Consider the following 21,894-nt stretch of genomic DNA (forward strand, 5'->3'; position numbering starts at 1 on the left):
AGTACTATATTTCGCTTTGGGTTTATACAGACACTATAGGGGGCTCTGTGTGGAACAAAATGTTGATTTCGCAATCACTGAAAATCAGTTCGGTTATAATTTTTGCGAATTGTTATACTTATTTATGTTAATATGAAGTGTTTTAATTTTTGTAGCGTGACTAGATACGTGGAAACGAGCCTGATCAAGCCGTGGACGATCTATCAAAGCTGGAAAGTGAAAGAATATAAAGCGGAAGTAATTGTAAATCGCCATGTAACACCCATCTCCTTTAATTGTTTGAGGGATGTGTTTCGTCTTTATTTCTGCGCCATCACCTTAGCTGGCGCTATTTTTATGTTAGAGAATTTTGTGGCCATTGTTACAGGTACTTGCATGCTCTCTTAAACGTTAAGCATTGTCTTTGATTGCTTACTGAGTCCATAGGATTGGGGGTTTTTTTTAAATATGGATACGGTATTTCGTTAAAGGGAGTAGAATAGTTTGCTAACACAGACTACGTTTTCGTGGAGGTGGTAAATTCGTGTTTGGTGTAAACCGAATTTCAAAATCTGTGCTACGTTGCATGAAAACACGTGTTTTCTCTAACACGGGTAATGGACCCGTATTTTCTCAGAAAATCCCGATTTTTCGAAGCTTGAAAACGCACGAAAACGGGTTTGATATGCTGGGGTTTTTTTAGTTGAAAATGTTGGGTGGTTTATTGAAAGGGATGAAACGAAAACGTCTCGTTTGATCCATTCCTTCACGAAATATCCCAAAACATTCTCGGAATACACCAGAAAGGGTTTGTCGGTTACATTATTTATTTCGACCTTTCGACTAAAATGCGATAGAAATAGAGCTAGAGCCGTTTTCAACACGATACTCGGTGTTTCTGCACAAGCAGAGCCAGACGTCAGAGCTCAATAGATTTTGCAGAGATCGAAGCTAGTAAAAAAATTCTAAACAGTTTTTTTTTGTAAGTTCTAAGCCGGTGTCCAGGTTGAAAGTGGACGTCATGAAAAGGGCTAAAATCGTGTTCCAGCAAAGGCTCCCCGTAGAGGGCGAAATCGGGATTTTCCGAATTCCGTGTTTCCTACTCTCATGAAAACGTAGATTATTATTATTATTATTATTATTATTATTATTAAATAATTATAAATAATTAATACAAAAATAATACGTCTTAAATTTGGGTGTTTACTTTACTAAATTTCTCTGGTAAAATGTTTGTTAAAAATATTAATTGTATTGTTCTTTTGTTTCATTTCAAATGAAGTATACTTTTCTCAAATAATGGACGAGACAATTTAGAAGCACCCTGTATATTGAATTTTGGAAAGTATTTCTTTACACTTAGTACAAATTAATCCCCATTCCCCAAGATAGGTAGCGCCGGTAACCGTTCAGTTTGGAGAAAACCATGTTGGCAAGTTATTACGTTACCATTTGGCAAATTGTTTTGGAGGTAAAATCCAGGTTGGCTAAACCGTTTTATACCTTTGGTCACGTTGGCTATTATAATAATTAGGAAAATCGATGATGACGATATATTTTTTCCATCTTTTTAATCGTTATAATTTTTTTTAATTTGTACGTATAGGACATGGAGGAATAGTAGAGGAGGGGAAAGGAAAGAAGGCGCTAAGTCCGACAGAGTAGTGCCAGTTCGAGGCGGGGGAAAAAAGGGGTGGAAAGTCGAGGTAGACTTTTTAAAGAATTCAAACCCTAACCGGTAGATCGCGCCATGATCGCGCTGCCTTTGTTGGAATGCATGAATAGATAAAAGTCTACCTCGACATACCCCCCGTTTCTACATCCCCTTTTACGCGATTTCTGAAGAGTAATGTCAGTGCTTAGCCCAATCAGAACTATCAATACCAGGGCTATTCCTCTAGGGTATAGGGTATACGAGAGCACAGGACAATATTTTATTCATTCATTTTTTTCGAAGCCCTGATTATCGAAGGGTGGCATAATCGATTCGCTATTTTATTGGGAGGTTGAAATTCAAAACTGCAGCAAAAGAGCTGTATAACTTATAAACTTACCAAAAGTAAATCGGGCAAAATCAAAGTTCACCGCCTTAAAATAATGCATTTTTCTTTTGACACATATGGTTCCTGACTCCAGACCAGCAGTAGGTTTTAAACAAACCTCATTTTTAATGAAATTTTATTTTTTTGTGACAGGTATGGAAATGAAATTCTCCAATACGTTTTTCCGAATTTGCCAAAGTGGTTTTGCAATATTTTTTGGGTAAATATTGGCGTATAAAATTATTCGCCAAAATGATTTTCGCCAAACTGACCCCCATTCATAGCGGGTTAAGGGTGGATATTTAAAGAAATTTTAGCTTCATAGCAATTGCAACAGCTGTTGATTTCTCCTACCTTTAGGAATTCCTGATTTTATCTAAGGGTTGAGTGAAAATTTTGACCAGGGTAGATAAAGACTGAATTATGACACAGCTGCGCGATGTTTCGCACCGTACAAATGGAAATACAGTTGGACCACTATTATTCTACTTTATTGTCACACTGTTACAAGCACTGGTTTAAAAATGACGCTCATATTTAAACATTTCAATTTTTAAAATTACCAACTGAGAGATAAATATCAGTATTTTAACAAAATAAAAACGTTACGAAAATTTCGTAATATTTGATCTAATTTATACCAAAAGGTAAATGATATTAAAAATATAAAACTTCCTAACTTGCAAAACCCAACAAACAAAAAACGGACATTGAATATATGTTCTAAGTAGATACATCCTAAATGAGAAAGAAAGCGTTAGGAGGATCGGCGGGAGGAATATCCAAAATATACTAAAGGCACCGTGTAATGGCGGTGGACAATGCAATGACAACCTCCTGTTTTGGTAAGAAACAAAGTTTATGATTGTAAAAACATTTCCTCTAAATCTGAGAACTTCATTTTAATCGAAATTATTTAAAGTTTATAACATAGAAAAAGTAAAAATGAATAAGTTAGATTAAAGATATTGCACTGTAAAAGTCTCAGATTTGCATTCTATTTTAATATATTTAACATACAATTCATCAACATACGATTTCTTTTGCACAATGATTCGTATTGGTCGTCATAGTTTTTTTTATCTCGAAGGTTACCACATAAAAATGTTGTACCCCCTTGTAAGCTCAAATCTTGTAAAAATGTTTTTAATTATAAAAACAGCTATTGTGAGTGGTACAAAAATGACTATTTTTGATTTTTCTTCTTGCACCTATAAAATTAATTAATTCAAAAAAATTAAAATTCGATTTGAATAAAACACATTCAGAATTGCATATACTGACACTTTTTTTGTTTAACGCGTGGTTTTATTCAATGCGTCAATCGAAGGTTACGTTTGTTTGTAATGACTGATTATCAATGTAATAATGCTTAAAGGGAGTGTAAAGTGTTTTGGTATTGGAGGGTTTTAATTGTGGGAGTCAAGACTTAATTATCTCTAATTAGTAGCGTCTTATCAGTTTCCAGAATTAATTTTTTCAGTTCATCAAAATACTGCAGTTTCTGAATGAAATGTTACCAAAGTTGGTAACATTTCATTCAGAAACTGCAGTATTCTACGTACCACATGTAAATTTACCTTTCAACGGTGAAGAAAACGAGACCAAAGAGTGCCAAAAAAGATCCACAGCCGATGACTAGATAGATCGCTGCAGTCCCATATTTCATCGGATACGTGCTCCTTTGGTGAATTTCAGACAACACTGCGGAATCCACTACGTCTTCCTAATACGAACAAATTTTTCATTTATTATTTCCGAGTTCACGAAAAACTTATGGTTGTGAAATATGATCGCTAGTTACATAAGTTTATAGTTCCATTTCGCCTAGGTTTCTCAGTTTGGTATCTGATGAAGCTTCTTATTGCGCAATTAGTGGAAATTTAAGTTTATTTTATCATAGTTTAATATATTTTGCTTCTTACATTTTTGCTGAGAGCCATTTCTAAAATCAAATCGTGGTGGTATCTCATTGGTTCCCTAAAACGTACGTCTTCCGACGTCATTGAATCACAAGCTTCCCCTCTCGTGACACGGGAAAGCGAGACCATGGTAGACACAAACCGTCTAAACAAGTAAACTCTACGTCACGCAGCATATTATGTGTCAGTCAGTCCGAATAATTATTGCTAGTTAGCTGTGACACGTAACTATTCGTAGCTTTCTCGTGGGTGTGGCTTGTGTTCGTTGCCATGGTAACGCATATTGGTCCGTCATGACGTTAGGTCACCAAAGGCGGTCACGTGATTATTTTGCGGGATCATGTTGCGTTTTGCCTCGTGTTCTGTAACGTCAAATTAATGTCATGGCGGCCGTTTCAACGCAGGCTTACGCAGTAGCGGCCCCAGCAAGTTTATCTGGTGGTGCGAGATCTCATTGTGGCGCCATCTTGCGGGCAAAAGTTATTGGTCCCGTCGTCCCGATCCCCCCCCCCCCTATGACGCACCCGGTGTGGTCGCACCGTTCGAACCGCCCCAGGGCCGGTGCTGGGCTTACGACGCTACGAGCAAGTACCCAATCAATAATTATTTCGACTGACTGATACACTTATGGAATGTAATTACGGACTTATACTAGCACGAATGGGCAAATTAGTAAACGATTCGATTTTTCTTTAATTAATTAATTAAATGTCACCTGTTGAAGAGCCTATCTTTAGCATAAACGACTGCGGACATTTATGCGTATTTTAGTTCTGGGGGATATCCCCGAGTTCAACTAATTCTAGTATTCGATATGATTGATGGGAATATTTTGAAGGTCCCCATGACGAATCTTTCGGGTTTCGGAGCGAGACATTTAAACATTATTCCAAATTTGGACAAAATGGGGTCAAACTTTTAAAGCGATGAACCTGGGATGGTTGAAACGTAATGACTACAATGGGTTTCAAATGGTTGGTGGAGGCCATTTTTCTCAAAAGGTACATTATATCGAGATTATCAGGGCATACTTCTATTTATTTTAAAATTTTGATTGAATAAAATCTGTGCATTTTTGAATTAAAAAAAATGTGATGCGGAATTCTGAAATATAAAAACAGACATCGATTATTTTCAATCATTAGAACTAATTTGTTTTTCATCACCTCATATCTCAGTGAAAAATATGCTAGATACCATATTTTTTCTACGTAATATTTATGATTTTATGTATAAAATTGCCCCCCCCCCGTCACGAGAGGGGAAGGATAAAAAGCATCGGCGTGTGTTTCAATCCGGTCGGAAGATATCAGTTTCAGTGAACCAATGATGAGATACCGGCCCGCTTTGATTGACGCTCAAGGGGCAGGCGCTTACTGTTAGAGCGTGAGCTGGATTGCCGGAGAAAAACTATAATCTGACTCCCGAAGTAGAAATGAATACATTTGTAATATTAGGAATTAATTTATTTCAACTTCGGGAGAATGACTATTCTCGGGTCTAATTTTCCCCAAAGAGGAATCACAATATTCGCCTTATGAAACGATCCGCTTCAATAATAACTAGGTAGTTTCGGCGTTTCATTTACTTCTGTTTGCATTTAAATACACAGTTACCAAAACTAAGTAGGGAAAAAAGACTGCCTACATATATTAGCTTCACTGTGGTAGGCTACTAGGAGCAACAAACACAGCACCCCACACAAGCAGAACGCAACCCGTCAGAAGTCACGCATTTTCTTGGGTACATTTTTCATTGGTCGTTTAAGCGCCTGCTGCTGTTGGAAGATGAAAATTCGGGACTTATCTTCCCCCTTTCCGTAAAACGTCCAGCGTAAAGGTTCGTCCAATGAAATTTTTACACAACACCGCGTTAGCGTATTTAAAGGCTAGCTGCGTTCACCTTGTGTTTGTTGCTCCTAGGTGGTTGATACGCGTTAAAATGATCTCGGAGATCAATAGCATCTCCCCTTATTTTCTTTTGCTCATACATGTAACAAGATATTACCTCACTGAGCCACAACAACGGAAAGACTAACTCCTCTGAATTTCTGCTGTATCTGTAAAGATATTATACAAGAAAAAGTTAAGGGCCATGATATAGTCGAAGCTTTTTCCGTCTTGTTCAATGCGTAGAATCGTCTAAATAATTGGACCTGCAGCGAGGTGATCCCGGACGTTTCAGCCAATGAGAGGCGATTGAGTGGTTTCGCTTCGCTCAATTAGTCATTTTGCGGTGAAGAAATAGGCAATTGTGAAAGATGCCTTCGACAGCCGAGCTCGGCAAATTCCCTTAGGAGGGTTTTGCTGAGGCTTTACGATTTTGAGTTAAACAGTTAATTAATAAATTAAAATCGTAGAAATATAAAGTTTATTATTTGTTCTTTTAAAAAAAACAATAAGGAACATTTTAAGAGATTTGGAGGAAGTTAGCCCTATTTCATTTCGGGGACGAGCTTTAAAAACATTAAGCATCGGTCTAATCTGCCTGAAATAAAGTTTGTAATAAGTTCTTATTTCCGTCTAGATAATGTTGATTATATATACAGGGTGTTTCAATTTGATTCATTACACATATAGTATTTACCTGTAGAGTGTAGACCTTATACACACAAACTCGATCATAATACTTACTACATGTATTGATAATTTTTACTTAGGTCCGAAAACAATTATTGATTTAACCATTTCATATTCAGAATCCATATGTCCCAAAGAATTTCGCTGCACCATTGTGAATTTAAGTTTATTTAATGAATTTTCTTTCTAATCTTTAACGTTCGTTTCGTGTGGCCTTTATAATTTTCTCCACGGTGACAAGGGATCTAATGAATGATAATCGTATAGTCATTTATATTTTCCTTTGATCTATTTTTCATTAAATAATTTTAAAGTGTTTAATCCTTTTATTTATGAAGTTAAACTTTAATTATAGAAGCTATTTTTTGGTTTTTTCGCTAATTGATTTTATATTTATATTTCCATGAATTGCTTTAAATATTATACATTTTCCAATGCGTATAATTAAGTTCATAGATCGATTCTTGTTTGTCGCGCACTTTACTCTATATCACCAAATTGATCTTTTTCACATTTCGGAATTCTGGCAAATGGACGCTGGTTTAAAAACACGAACCAAAATATAAATTAAAAACCAATTTCAATTTCGGAACCACTCTTTGACTTCTGATTGGCTGAAACTCGTCGACCGTCTGCAACGGCACTTTACATATTTGTCAGCTATACGGAATCTTTATGGCCATTCTTTTCAGAAACGCATTTTCGCCAAATTTTAAGTGAAGCCGACATTTGGTTATATTAATATAAATAAGAAAAAAATATCTTCTAAGGGATAAAAAATTAGTTTTTCGTGCTTAATTAGGAAAAGGCCCTGTAAGATATTTTGATTTAGCGGTTCGCTACGATAATTGGATGATGCGGTTTTCTTGAAGTAAAAAATGCCTCAACTCTTAATAGAAATACTATAACGCGTTTCATCAATATGCCAAATGCTATAACGGGCTTCTGTAAGATTCCAAATGCTATAACGCGTTTCTGAAATATGAAAAATTCTATAACGCGTTTCTGTAAGATTCCAAATGCTATAGCGCGTTTCTGAAATATGCTAAATGCTATAACGCGTTTCTGAAATATGCTAAATGCTAAAACGCGTTTCTGAAATATGCCAAATGCTATAACGTGTTTCTGAAATATGCCAAATGCTATAACGCATTTCTGCACTATGAAAAGTGCTTTAACGCGTTTCTGCAATATGCCAAATGCTATAGCGCGTTTCTGAAATATGCCAAATGCTATAGCGCGTTTCTGAAATATGCCAAATGCTATAGCGCGTTTCTGAAATATGCCAAATGCTAAAGCGCGTTTCTGAAATATGCCAAATGCTATAGCGCGTTTCTGCAATAGGCCCTATAACGCGTTTCTGAAATATGCTAAATGCTAAAACGCGTTTCTGAAATATGCTGAATGCTATAACGCGTTTCTGCACTATTAAAAATGCTTTTTACGCGTTCCTGAAATATGCTAAATGTTATAGCGCGTTTCTGAAATATGCTGAATGCTATAGCGCGTTTCTGAAATATGCCAAATGCTAAAAAGCGTTTCTGAAATATGCTGAATGCTAAAAAGCGTTTCTGAAATATGCTGAATGCTATAACGCGTTTCTGAAATATGCCAAATGCTATAACGTGTTTCTGAAATATGAAAAATGCTTTTTACGCGTTTCTGGAATATGCTAAATGTTATAGCGCGTTTCTGAAATATGCCAAATGCTATAGCGCGTTTCTGAAATATGCCAAATGCTAAAAAGCGTTTCTGAAATATGCTGAATGCTATAACGCGTTTCTGAAATATGCCAAATGCTATAACGTGTTTCTGAAATATGCCAAATGCTATAACGCATTTCTGCACTATGAAAAGTGCTTTAACGCGTTTCTGCACTATGAAAAGTGCTTTAACGCGTTTCTGGAATATGCTAAATGTTATAGCGCGTTTCTGAAATATGCCAAATGCTATAGCGCGTTTCTGAAATATGCCAAATGCTAAAAAGCGTTTCTGAAATATGCTGAATGCTATAACGCGTTTCTGAAATATGCCAAATGCTATAACGTGTTTCTGAAATATGCCAAATGCTATAACGCATTTCTGCACTATGAAAAGTGCTTTAACGCGTTTCTGCACTATGAAAAGTGCTTTAACGCGTTTCTGCAATATGCCAAATGCTATAGCGCGTTTCTGCAATAGGCCCTATAACGCGTTTCTGAAATATGCTAAATGCTAAAACGCGTTTCTGCACTATGAAAAATGCTTTTTACGCGTTTCTGGAATATGCTAAATGTTATAGCGCGTTTCTGAAATATGCCAAATGCTATAGCGCGTTTCTGAAATATGCCAAATGCTAAAAAGCGTTTCTGAAATATGCTGAATGCTATAACGCGTTTCTGAAATATGCCAAATGCTATAACGTGTTTCTGAAATATGCCAAATGCTATAACGCATTTCTGCACTATGAAAAGTGCTTTAACGCGTTTCTGCACTATGAAAAGTGCTTTAACGCGTTTCTGCAATATGCCAAATGCTATAGCGCGTTTCTGAAATATGCCAAATGCTATAGCGCGTTTCTGCAATAGGCCCTATAACGCGTTTCTGAAATATGCTAAATGCTAAAACGCGTTTCTGCACTATGAAAAATGCTTTTTACGCGTTTCTGGAATATGCTAAATGTTATAGCGCGTTTCTGAAATATGCTAAATGCTATAGCGCGTTTCTGAAATATGCTGAATGCTATAGCGCGTTTCTGAAATATGCCAAATACTATAGCGCGTTTCTGAAATATGCCAAATGCTATAACGCGTTTCTGCAATATGCCAAATGCTATAACACGTTTCTGAAATATGCCAAATGCTATAACGCGTTTCTGAAATATGAAACTGGTGATCTTTTAATTTGGAAATTTGGAAAACCCGGCTTTATGGTCTAGCGAAGCGCAAAAACGTTACTCACAAAGTATTTTCTTTGAAGTCTTTCAGTTGCACATTGATCTGCAGTCGTATTTGACTCTTCAGAATATATCCAGTAATCTGTAAAATATCTGATCTTTGCAAAAACTGTTTCCGAAAATGAATGTAAAACATAATCTACCAAATCAGTTTATGTCGCGGAGCGGCTGAGCGGGTTTACTAAATTTTCAATTCAAAATAAGTGTCTGGAATAGAGTCGAGCAATTAACAATATCCATTTGTTCAACCTCTTACTCGCGTCCGAAACGAGTCTAGGATGCGCTGTGGCTTTTCCGGGGTAGATAAAAATGACAAAATCTGGTTTTTTCATTAAAATATGTACCCCGAATACAGCGAGTACAGCCTTTGGTAGTGCAAAGTGTGTAATTGATTTCGTAATCACTTAAGTACAGTCAAAGCTACATGCTTGTACCAATTAATCCAAGCTTGTACACCGATTACGGATAGTGTTTAGTCCCTCGGTGTTACCATTCAGGAAAAATAAAACAGTGTACAATTGTAGTACAATGCAAATATGAACATTTCATTTGTTCTACTAACGCATAATGGCATATCATAAAAAGTCCTAATAGAATCTGTTTTTACCTCCTTTAGAAGAAATATTTTCAGGGGACTCACGATTTTAAGGAGTGTTGGACTGCTGGACTGCCGCTATTTACAAGCAGTGCCCCCGCCAGCAGTAGGCACAAGTAGGCACGTGCCTATGTCCAAAAATCTTAGGCCTATTTTAGGGGCCTCTAAAAGTTTAAGAAAATTGCCTCTGGGGCCTTCCAAATGTGATTTATAAATTTTATTTATTTTTAAAAATTGGTCATCTAGCCCCCTAAAAAAGAACTTCCATTCAATTCCAATTTCCAAGAGTCCTAAATGGCCCTAACAAAACGTTCTCTTTTGAACCACCTATACTCGAAATCAATATTACTTGAGTACACAACCAAAGGCAGCGAATTCTGTGGTTTCTGCTTTTGGTAGTGAGAAACTGGATTTCTTTAATACGACTTAAACCGTTGCAACGCTTAAACGAAGTTAAATCGCCGCGGAGCTGAAGTCGAAGCGTTAAGCATTGTACCAGTCACTACTTTGAATAGAGAGCGTCCTGGGGATTAGGGTTTTTTTCTTTTTTACACTTTGTCCCTTTTGCGAAATCACGTGATATCAGTGACCACTGATCGTAGAGAAAGGACCTAGACCTTCGGTGGTCGGACTTGTCCCAGATAACGCGCGTTTCTTCATTTCGTTTTCTGCTCCTGAACAAACAGGTAGTTCTCAATTTCGATTCTCTCCCAGTCAAATTTTTTCAAAGTCTCTTCCGAGACTAACTTTGCCAAACAGCCTTTTTAAAGGCTATTTAGCTGTTTTAAGCTAATTTTTAAACCGCCTTTTTCAAGGCTAATTAGCTATTCTAGCTAAATTATTCAAAAAGCCTTTTTCAAGGCTAATTAGCTATTCTAGCTAAATTATTCAAAAAGCCTTTTTCAAGGCTAATTAGCTATTCTAGAAAAAATATTCAAACAGCTTTTTTCAGGGCTTTGATATAGCTGGTATTATTAAAAAGTCTGTTTGAAGATTTCATAGCTTTAACTAAGCTTTATTTTCTTAAACATGTTTAAGGTTATTTCGCTATTAGTATATAATAGTAGCATTTTGAAATATGAGTACCAGAAAATTTTTATTTGGGTCCCAAAAACGAGAAAAACGGAAAAGGGAAGATAGTTTCGTTAGTAGTCAGAAAGGTGCAATGGCACGTTTTTTGAAATCGTCGGCGCAAAGCCATAACTATAGTTCTGAGAAAAACCTAGTCAAAAAATTGGGAAAGGGTTTAGAATCTTTGGGGACTGATAACAGCACTGTTTTAGTAATACTGCTGAAGTTCTTCCAAACGTCAGTACTGATATGGAAATGGAACTAACTCATGAAGGAGAAATTGCAGAAGTAATTGCAAACCCCAACTCTAACCATGCACAAAATACATCAAACAACGTGTCCAATTCAAAAGAAATGGGCTTACACGCGTTGAATGACTTGGATATTAGTCTAGATAAAGATTGCCTTCCAGTTCAGCCTAAACTAAATCCTTTTCCTAAAAGATTAATTGGCGGTAAAAATCGAGGTTTCAATTCTTCTTGGTATGACAAATATCAAATGATTGAATATTCAGTTGCAAAGGATGCAGTGTATGGTTTTTGTTGCCGTCATTTTTTAGGCAGTAGAAACACTGCATTTCTAAAGGGATTTTCGGATTGGAAAAACATGGGGAGACAATTCGAAGAACACTTCACTTCCAACAAATCTTCTCACCAACTAGTCTACAAAATGTACTTAGACTACATGGAATCCAAATCCCGTGGATCAATAGTTTGCCTGCAGGTTAACGACCACCATAGACGTTATTAGAAACAGAGAGGTCCTATCTACACACGTGGAAGTGATTATTTTATGTGCCCAACAAGATTTAGCACTTCAGGGGAACACTTACACATCCGCCGACAATATTGGGAATAGGGGAAACTTTATTGCAATATTAGATCTTTTAAAAAGAAAATGTCCTGATTTAAAAGCAAAGTGCGATAATATGCCGAATAATGCCAAATATTTGCACAGCACCATACAAAACGAAATAATTGGCATTTGTGCAAGTTAAGTGAGAAAAATTATTGTTCAAGAGGTCAACGAATCCGGTGGATTCTACTCTGTAATAGCTGACGAAACACGAGACAACGCGGGAGTAGAGCAGTTAAGTCTTTGTATTCGATATACTAAAGCAGAAATAGGTGTCGTAGAACGATTTATAGGGTTCACAGATCTACACAAGTTTGATTCTGAGAGTATCAGCTTGGCAATTATAGATCTTTTAAAAGAGGGTGGTTTCAAACAGGAGAATTGTGTTGCACAGACTTATGATGGAGCTAGTGTAATGAGTGGCCACGTAAAAGGAGTAAGGGTTAAAGTAGAAGAAGCAGTAGGTGGCCATTGTCCGTACGTTCATTGCCACGCCCACCGCTTAAATTTAGTTTTAGTTGACTGTTGCTCCAAAATATCGACAGTTAGGGAATTACTTGGTTTGGTTCAAGCCATTTACAACTTTCAAAGCAATTCGGTTATTAGAAGTGAATATTTTGAAAACTCTCAAAAAGATCTAGGGTACGACATTCTGAAAATGCCACAAAGCTGCGACACTCGATGGTGGAGCAAAAAAAAGGGATTCACTATTTTACAAATAGACTCGATTCCGTACGTAGTTTTAACTTTAGAGAATCTGATTGAAAACGGAAAACCCGACGAGGCTGCTGAGTGTCGTGGGTATATATCCCAATTACATAACTTTAACAACTTAATATTAGTCGTTGCATTAGACGAAGTATTAGGCGTAACAAATTCCCTGTCGGAATATTTACAAAGTTCCAAAGTTATAATCTGGCTACGTTGTCCATTAAAGGGAATAGAACCTCCAACGCGTTCTTTATGGAAGACCCCATCAATTTCCTTTATTCCCTTCACATTCAGCGATTATCAGCGCCGCAAGTGTGAAAAGCCATGGGAGGCAGCGGACAATATTGGAACCCTCGGAGGGCGACAGAAATACCAGAGGTTTATATTCCCTTTAATCGGGATTTGTCAAATTGTTTAAAAGAAAACCCTAATTTAGTGGTTGACGAATTTGTCAAAAGCTCTAATCGAAGAGTATCATTCTTTGATTAAATTACGAGGTCAGAAAATTTTATCTTTCCTAAGAAAACGTTTAAATTAACATATTAGTGTCATAATTTTAAAATTTTAACTATAGTCAAGAAATTTTTTTAAAATCGGACATTTCAAAATTAAAATATATAAATAAAAGGGGGGTGGTCTTTAAATCAGACCGGGCCTGTGTGTTAAAAATTCCTGGCGGGGGTACTGTTTACAAGTCTGCTGCTGATACGTTACCTATCTAGTTTTCGAGGGCGTAGCGATAGCTTTTGGCGAATAGTAGATATAACATATGCGAGTGCAATTTTTCCAAAAGTAAAAACTGACTTTATATTCTAACTTCCACTGGGGTTGGAATGTATTTAATGAGCACGTGACTCAAAGATTCAATAGAATTGCTGCCTTTTTATTAAAACGTCGGTGCCTTTCCTGAAAATGGCATAATTGTATTTATTGTACCCTGATTAGTTTAAATTCAAATCTTATTTATTTATTTCATTAAAAATAACTACGTGAAAATTTTAAGAATGCAATTTTCTGAAAACGTGCGGCTTTATTAAAGCCTCGGGGTACACGTTTTGTGACCGAACTACTCCTTCGTTGTTGAGAAAAAAATAGCGCCGTCTGTTTTAATACCTGTCAAATAAATGTGTGAGGAAATAGCAGATGCCTTTTGGATTTTAATAAATCTATCCTGAGATTTTCAACTGATTGCACAGATGTAATTTTGAATGAACAGACGGCTGTCACATATAATAACCAGCTAGGCTAATACCTAAGTCATCAAGTGACTTTTAAAGCCATTAATTCAGTCAGTCGGATTACAATGCGTAGGAGGGTAGTGGTCAGCTATTCGTTCCACTCGAGCCAACAGCTCCCTACACTCACTAATAATAATAATCAGCTAAGCTAATACCCAAGGAGCCACAAATCAACTAGTGACTTGATAAGCCAGTGGTCTGTGGCCGGGTTAAATTGCGTAGGAGGGTGGTGGAAAGCCCTTCAAGGCACGCGAGCCAACACCAACTCGTTTTTATGGAAAGGGGAACCCGAAAACCTCGGGGTAGAAACCCTGTAATCAGTGGGGAGATAACTTGCAAACTCGAAGAATTATTCTGAGTTTTCACCCTGTGCCACAAGCTGGGAGGTGAAAATAAAACTCGGTCGATAGGGGGTTATACTTCTGAGCAAGATATAAACTACGCACGAAGCTTATAGTCTCTTTGAGAATAACATCTTACCGGTTCTATATATATCAAAGATCTGTGTTCCTCAGAATCTGGAGATAATCCACTAAATTCATCAAGATAACTCGGTTCTTGCAGGAAGTGTGGTGCTGTTATCATATGTGACAAACCTGTGAAAAACACCAAGTCTCTTAAACCTCTCTGGTATCAACTTATGATATATTAATTTAAAGTGAGTATGAACTAAATAAAAAAATTCTTCTGCTAACACGCGCGATCACTTCTTTTTAGCGTAATTAGCGGCAGCAATGTGAAACTCGTTGATCCACCATAAAAATTTAAGTTCATACTCCCTTGAAAAGTAATAAAAAATATGTTTGTGACACGAGTTATCAAAAGTAAATGAGTCTTCGTTATCGCCTTTGTAGACGCTATGTTTCCCCTAAACGGAATATAAATTCCAACAATTTTACAGATTACCTCTTCAAAAAACCACTGAGCACTAGCTAACCTATTTGGTCACACGGTAACTTATTTAAATACATAGAAATAGTGATATTAATGATAAGATATACTTATTTTAGGTCGGTCACGCCACTAACGGCAAAAGCCTACACTTCGAGTAATTGTACCAAGCATGTGTAGTGAAAGCTGTCTTACTAGTACAAAAGCATGTCTTATCTTCATCGTTATTTATTTGGTCAACTCTGTATCTGTAAACATCGACGTCCTCCACTTCGCTTTGGTCCAAATACAATAAATCGGAATATCTACAAGAGAACCAAACCATTTTAAAAGCAAAAAAAGTTGATTCCAGTTTAAGGCCATTTAAATCAAAATTTTCAAACTATTTCGGTAATCAGATTCAACAAAATATCGGAACTAAAACCACTAACTCACGAGGCTACATAATATCTCAATTTCGTACTATAAAATATGTCTGAATTTCAATTGGAATTAGCACCATCTCTTATTATTTCTAATCAATTTGCATTTGAATATTTATATCGCCTTTTTAAATTTTGATATTCTTATATATGCATATTTCTACAGCTTTAATTCTAGTACAGTTAGTCAGTTAATTTAAAACGGGTAATTAAACTTGTTAGGTACGCTAATATTTTGAAACAATTTAAAACATCTATTTGTTTATTTAAGTGTAATGTACTTCGCAAAATGCCATTATTCTTAAAGGTGTTTCAAAAGGTTATACAAAGGTTTTAAGGAGTTGTAGGGGGTGAGTTGAGAAGTATGCCTGTTTTTCCCCCATTTTCCTACGATGAGTTAAAAGAGCGCCAGAGAGCTTCAAAGTGTGGCCTACAGCCGCCTACTAGCCCCTGGAAGTAGGCTGAAACAAGCACAAAACCAAGCAGCAGGGAAACGCATTTTACTACTTTGTTCTTCTATGTTTAATTAAACTCATTGCACATTTCTTATTTACTTATTTGTTTTTGTTATTTATCTCAATTCCCACGCATTCGCAAATTCATCGTACCCCTGAAATCGCATTTCACTGCTGCTTGGTTTTGTGCTTGTTTCAGCCTACTTCCAGAGGCTAGTAGGCCGCACTTTGAAGCAGCTGCTCTCGGGTGCTCATTTAACTCATCGTAAGAAAATGGGGGGGAAATAGGTGTACTTCTCAGCTCACCCCCTACAACTCCTTAAAATTTTTGCACAACCTTTTGAAACACCCTGTATATTATTATACAACAGGTAGTGCAGAGATTCTTTAAGTTAAAATACATAAACAGGCGATATTGACTTTGGTTTTAAAGCGTAATTACTGAAGCTTTTTACCAATTTATTTGCAAATTTTCATTTTTGAAAGAACAATTTTTTAAAATTACAAAACTAATTTTCAAAGTGAGCCGTATCAAAATTTACAAACGCTGCACCGTGGTCTAGTTCTCGAATGGAAAATCGAGATCTTATTCTACGCGGGATCCGCCGGTGTTTTAACTTTGTCAATCGCGTCGGAAAACGTACGTTTAAGCTGAATCATTAAGGTACTTAGTCGATTTGATTGAACTTTCAAGGGAAGAACATTCTGTTAGAACGCGAGATGCATAATGAGTAACTCTTATTCATTGTACCTAAGTATAAAAAATACATAATTGGTTTAATAAAATGAAATGGAAGCCACCTACCTGCATATTTCTGGAATGAAGTAAGATACATTTGAGCCCTTATTCAATGCTGGCACTTGCACTAAAATAAAACGAATATTTTTTTAATTAATACATATTCCCGAAAGTTTGTGTGTCTGTCTCGCTATAGGCGTCCACAACCTTTTCCAATGAGCATCCAAACTTGGCATAATAGGTTAGTCTATAAAATACGGGAGGTCACGTATATTTGTTTTTTCTGAGTCACTAGCTACTAGGAGCCACAAACACAGCACTCCACACACTTAGACCCGTCAGAAGTCGTGCATTTTCTTGTGTACAATTTTCAGTTGGTTAGATACTTTAGCGCCTGTGGCCGTCGGAAGGGAAAAATTCGGAAATTGTCTTCCCCCTTTCCGTAAAACGTTCACTGCGTTAGCATGTTTAAAGGCTAGCTGCGTTCTCCTTGTGTTTGTGCCTCCTAGATAGCTATAGTTATAGCTGCAGTCGATAAAGATTTGGGAATTTACGCACGTGCCAATAAATTACTAATATCCTTAGGACAAAGATACAAACATTTTATACTTTTTTATTGTTTTATTTTATGGAAACACCTATTGTTCTAAATGGAGAAAGCAAGCGAATCTCGCTATTTATGTCCATTCTCCCTACTTGGGAGCTGCAAGCCTCTATGGTTTTGTTTCGCGACCCCTAAAGGTTACATATATTTTAAAATTTTTCGTGAATAGAGAATTTATTACAAATTAAAACACGTGAATTTGGTAACCATGGAGCTTTCTATTGGTAGTCGTCAAAAATAAACACTAAGATAGAAGACGCTTTCTGATTTTGAATTTGCGCGTCAAAATATACATATTGTAGAAATATGTCTTAAACTTGCAAATTGTTTCTTAGTTTCTTATAGTTTCCGATTGTATCTTAGTGTATTAAACTTTTATTTCACTGGAATAGGGTAGGTGTAATGTGTTTGACATTTCTAGAATTCTACAACTCAACTAATTAATTTGTTCGGACGAACAAACAAACACCACAAGTGGCCTCAAGGTAAATCTGACTTTTTATATCAAAGCATCAGAGCAGTACCGAAATTGGTGCTTTTTTGCTGTAATTCACAAAACGTTGTAACATTGCATTTTTTTAAATAAAAATAGGCCTTGATAAAGACTACGATCTGAAACAAAGACCTAGAAAAGGGTGAAAAATTGTAGACCAAAATACTAAGAAGCTATATACTATGATTACTAGGTAAACAGATAACAGAGAGTTTAAGTCCGAGTTAGAAAACGTGTAGTGGGGTAGTGTAGCGTAAATAATCTGTGAAACTAAGAATATGAAAGCAAGAAAATTCGGTCACACGATGGGCTAAAACGTTTCGATATTGCGTAGCTCACACGAGCATTAAAAAACAACAGGTATTAGTCAGGATGCCCTGGTTGCGTTTTTCTATATAGCAGGATACAATTCAACGAAGTAGTAAGCGTTCCTATGGGCTCTTCACCGAAAAAATGGAAAATGTTTTACCGTTGGAAACCATTTCCCAAACTAGCGTCGAACCGGATTCAGTATCTTCACAACTAGTTTTGATCACACGATGACTGAAGTCAGTAAATACTTAGTTAGTTATTTGGTTTTAACTGTCGTGTGACAGTGGCTTTATCGTTCCCCACTAAAGGGGAAGACACACCGCTCGTAGGGGCAGGCTCTCTCTCCCAGTAGGCGGGTAATACATTCCGTAAATCACGAAAGCAGAGGCTATTATAATAAGCAATGCGTTAAAAAATGTATTTTTGATATGTAAGTATTGGTATGAAAACTTCATTGGGTTTAACGGGGAATAGGTCCGTGGACTACAACAACGTCTGGCGCTAGCATAGAATGGCAAATTTTCTTAACAGAAAGTGTTCTAAGCGACGGGAAATACGTAGGCTTCTTCGAATTTTTAAAACTTCAGCGCGAATTGTTTTACCAGATATTTTCTAAATGTATTTACAAAAAAGTTTCACACCAATATGTCCTAATTAAAAGTTCGGAAAAACGTCCGAAGGTTTGAAAAAGTTGGGAGCGGCTCCATCAAGTAAACAATTTATTTGACTAACCTACTTCCGATTCTGAAAGGGGGCTTAACTAGCGCGCGCGACTATTTATCTCTTAAATGATTGGTGGATGACGCGAAAAATGCGTTTTTATTTGATTTTTAAAGAGAAAAAAACACATTAATGCGTTTATGGTTTGAAAATAATGCAAAAATCCGAAATGCGTTTTGCATTAAGTCGTTTCTCTTAGAATAACAATTTGAAACTCGAAAATTAGTTGAAAATTGAGTTTAACGTATAAAATAAGGTGAAATAAAACCAAAATTTGGAAAGCGAAAATTTGGTCGTCAATGCTTAAATTGTGCTTTGCACGGCAGTATAGTTGTGGGAACATTTACTCAGTTAAAGGGAATATAACCTCAGGTATTTCGTGTGGAACACCAACGTTTGCAGCTCTTTCCTTTGGCTTTAGAAATGTTTGGCGACACTGTACAGTAAAATTTGAAAAATTGAAGGGTCTTAGATAAAGATTGCTTTGCAGGTTATATTCCCTTTAACATGAATTCATTTTTAATAAACCCATTAACTCCTTAGTTATTAACTGTTCTATCAAAACTAGTCAAGAAGGTATTTGCTATAAGCCCTGTTCGACTGCGCTGGGTTGGGAAGCCAAACGTAGAGGGCAATTTTTTACAGATAAGGCTTGAGCGATACTACAACAATAGTAAAAACCCATATGGCAGTCTATGCTTCGTTGTCTAGTATCCTGATTTATCAATAAATACAATAATGTCATCATAAATAATAATTGTTTTTGAAGGCTAATAATAATACTAATCAGCTAGACTCGTGTGAACCTGGCTTTACAGTGTTAGTATAATCTACTATTAAATCTATAAGCGAGTTACAATAACAATACCGCCATCTATCGGCTTTAAAATTATCTATTAGTATGATACAACAAAGGGGAAGCCTAACCGAGATGACCCTAAGCCTTGGCTAAGAAGCAGAGGAAATAAGAGGCCTAATATACGAAATGCTAGGAGAGCTATGCGGGAAGTGTCTGAAGATACTGGTAAAAACATAAATTGTATTATAGATCATGAAGACTTTGCATCGGTTTCTCTGAATAGAGCAGTATTGAGAACTTAGCCACGGCGATACACAATTGTTGCAGTTACAGTGCCTTTTTATATCGTCAACATCCAAATTTATTTCTATGCGATTATTTTGTTCAACTTGCCTATTATTTAATTCGGCCTGGGAGTATTCTGGTTCGAACTGGTACGGTATTACTCGAGCGCCGTTCATTTCCAACAAGTACCACGCACGTCTCTGGCTGTTTACATTTGAAGGTTCGTTTGCTCAGAGAGCCGACTGCGATGTAAAAAAAACTTTATCTGACACTACTAGCGGAGGTCAAGCGACCCCCGCTCTTCCATCACTTACGTCTCACGTAAATCAATTTCTACAAAAAAAAATATTCCGCCGACAGCGAGCCCCCGGCATTTTCGGATAGGACTCAGACCTTTGTGTAAACAACCACAAACAATAAGGAGGTGGTTCGACGGAAATAGTCACAGATTTATCACAAACCTGCGTCTTCCAAAGATAATTGCGGTCCCTTTTCGTTGCATGTTGTAAGTATTCTAAATGAGAAAATATGAAATAGTTACATTAATTTTGCTAGAGTTTTAGAGGAGTGCAGTATCCATGGTCAATAAATTATAGACTAAAATTAAATAAAAACTATTGAAATACAAATTTTTATACGTATCTTAATTTGTGACCAGGAAACCTAACTTTATTTAGTTTTATACTTTTACTCCACAAAGTGCGAAAAAATCTGAATTTTTCTTATAACTGGTTTCAGCCAAAAGTACCGGAGTTAATTAATTTTTGGGTGCAGTTGCTTTTCGTGATTGTAGATAGTGCTAGCACAAGACGGGTCAAGGAAGTATTTATTTCAACTTGGACCATTTGTAGCGTTGTTCCCAATACCCCAATACACCTCACGTTCTAACAGTAAAGTTCCTTCCCCCTAATAAAATAAAATCAGCCCGTTCGTTCTCTAACACTGACTTGTTCCTAGGCGATTGAAACACACGGGGGTGATGTGTTAATGTGCCACCTTTCCCCCTATCGTTGCGGGGGAGGGGGTGTTTCCAATCCATTTTAAGAAACGAATAAAAATATATCGCCGATCCGAAATTCCTTACAGTAAAACGTTTTCAAAATGGCGAACTTCGTGGCCAAAATAAATGAATAGGTTTAACGGCTCTATCATAGATGGCCCTACGATCACGGTCCCACCACCCGTAACTTAGCTTCCGTCTGAAATTTAACACATCCCCCTTGACTTTACTCTATTGGGAATCTAGCGTACGAGGCATACCCTTTAGTTTCACAAAACACTTCGTGATTATGTAGGCTAACCATAGGTATTTTTAAATAAATATTGTGAGCCTGAGACGAGACCGATAAGTTTTAACGTTAAAACCGAGCCCGAGTTGAGGTATTGTGGAACGAATATTGTAACTAGTGAACCCGAGCTTGAGCCCCTGTTAAAATACAAATTACTTCGAGCTTGAGCTTGAGCCCATTTCATGATTCACATTACTTGGAGCTCGAGCCCTAGCCCGTATTAAAAATTACCGTACTAACAATTGTACGAGCTCAACCTTCAGCCCAAGCTCGAGACTGATTTTGTAATTTTCATATCGGAGGTGAGCCCGAGCTCAACTCACGATTACGATTGAGCACGAGCCCGAAACCGATTTGAATACTGATTTCGTAGCTGAGGATGAGCTCGATCTCCTTCCAATTCGCGATATTGCTTAGCCCACGTTCGAAATCTATTTTGGCAAAAAAAGCGTTAGAAGCTAGCGCTGCCTAGCGCCGACTTGATTCCCGGGCTCAGGGCTGCCTGACCGCCTCCGACTGCCTTCCAGGTGTGCCAGTGATGCCGGAATGGAGCTCGAAAACACTAATTGGGCTATTTGATAAATAAACTGTGCGATGAAAAATCGGGTTGAGCAACTTGAGCAACTCTAGAGTCCAGAGCTGTCCGAGGGGCTAAACACTTCCTTAATTTCTGTACACCTATTACAGCGAGTACAGCCTTTGGTAGTTCTAAATTGGTAATCGATTACGTAATCACTTTAGTACAGTCAAAGCTACGGGCTTGTACACCGATAACGGATAGTGCAGTGGTCAGCCCCTCGGAGCTGTCGAAAGGGTTTAATTATATCATGTTGAGCAGAGCTACAATATAGTGATCCCAAGCTTGAGGTTGTCTGAGTATTTTGAAAAATCGAGCTCGAGCTTGAGCCTTTAGTGGCTTTAAAACATAGTGAGACCGAGCTCGAGGCCACTATTTTAT

The 21,894-nt window shown here is 37.0% G+C and overlaps 1 protein-coding gene across 3 annotated transcripts in view; it reads right to left on the reverse strand.

Moving 5' to 3' along the window:
* Positions 1-2,522: 2,522 nt before the first annotated feature.
* The window catches only part of LOC149939559 (lysosome membrane protein 2-like), a 56,486-nt gene continuing 37,114 nt past the window's right edge, over positions 2,523-21,894 (reverse strand). The window contains exons 6-13 of one of the 3 annotated variants that reach the window (XM_090177516.1): positions 20,109-20,161; positions 16,501-16,561; positions 15,014-15,123; positions 14,408-14,523; positions 9,463-9,539; positions 5,951-6,002; positions 3,602-3,747; positions 2,523-2,858 (exon numbers count right to left, since the gene is read on the reverse strand). In XM_090177516.1, the coding sequence (XP_090033642.1) occupies positions 2,657-2,858; positions 3,602-3,747; positions 5,951-6,002; positions 9,463-9,539; positions 14,408-14,523; positions 15,014-15,123; positions 16,501-16,561; positions 20,109-20,161 (817 nt within the window). In that variant the 3' untranslated portion in view covers positions 2,523-2,656. Of the gene's footprint in view, positions 2,859-3,153; positions 3,233-3,601; positions 3,748-5,950; positions 6,003-6,364; positions 6,768-9,462; positions 9,540-14,407; positions 14,524-15,013; positions 15,124-16,500; positions 16,562-20,108; positions 20,162-21,894 lie in introns of those variants that run through there. The other 2 variants (XM_090177517.1, XM_090177518.1) reach the window with 2 other exon arrangements.

Source organism: Leiobunum rupestre, chromosome 6 (assembly GCF_980474605.1).
Source record: "Leiobunum rupestre chromosome 6, qqLeiRupe1.1.hap1, whole genome shotgun sequence".
Taxonomy (NCBI): Eukaryota; Metazoa; Arthropoda; class Arachnida; order Opiliones; family Sclerosomatidae; genus Leiobunum; species Leiobunum rupestre.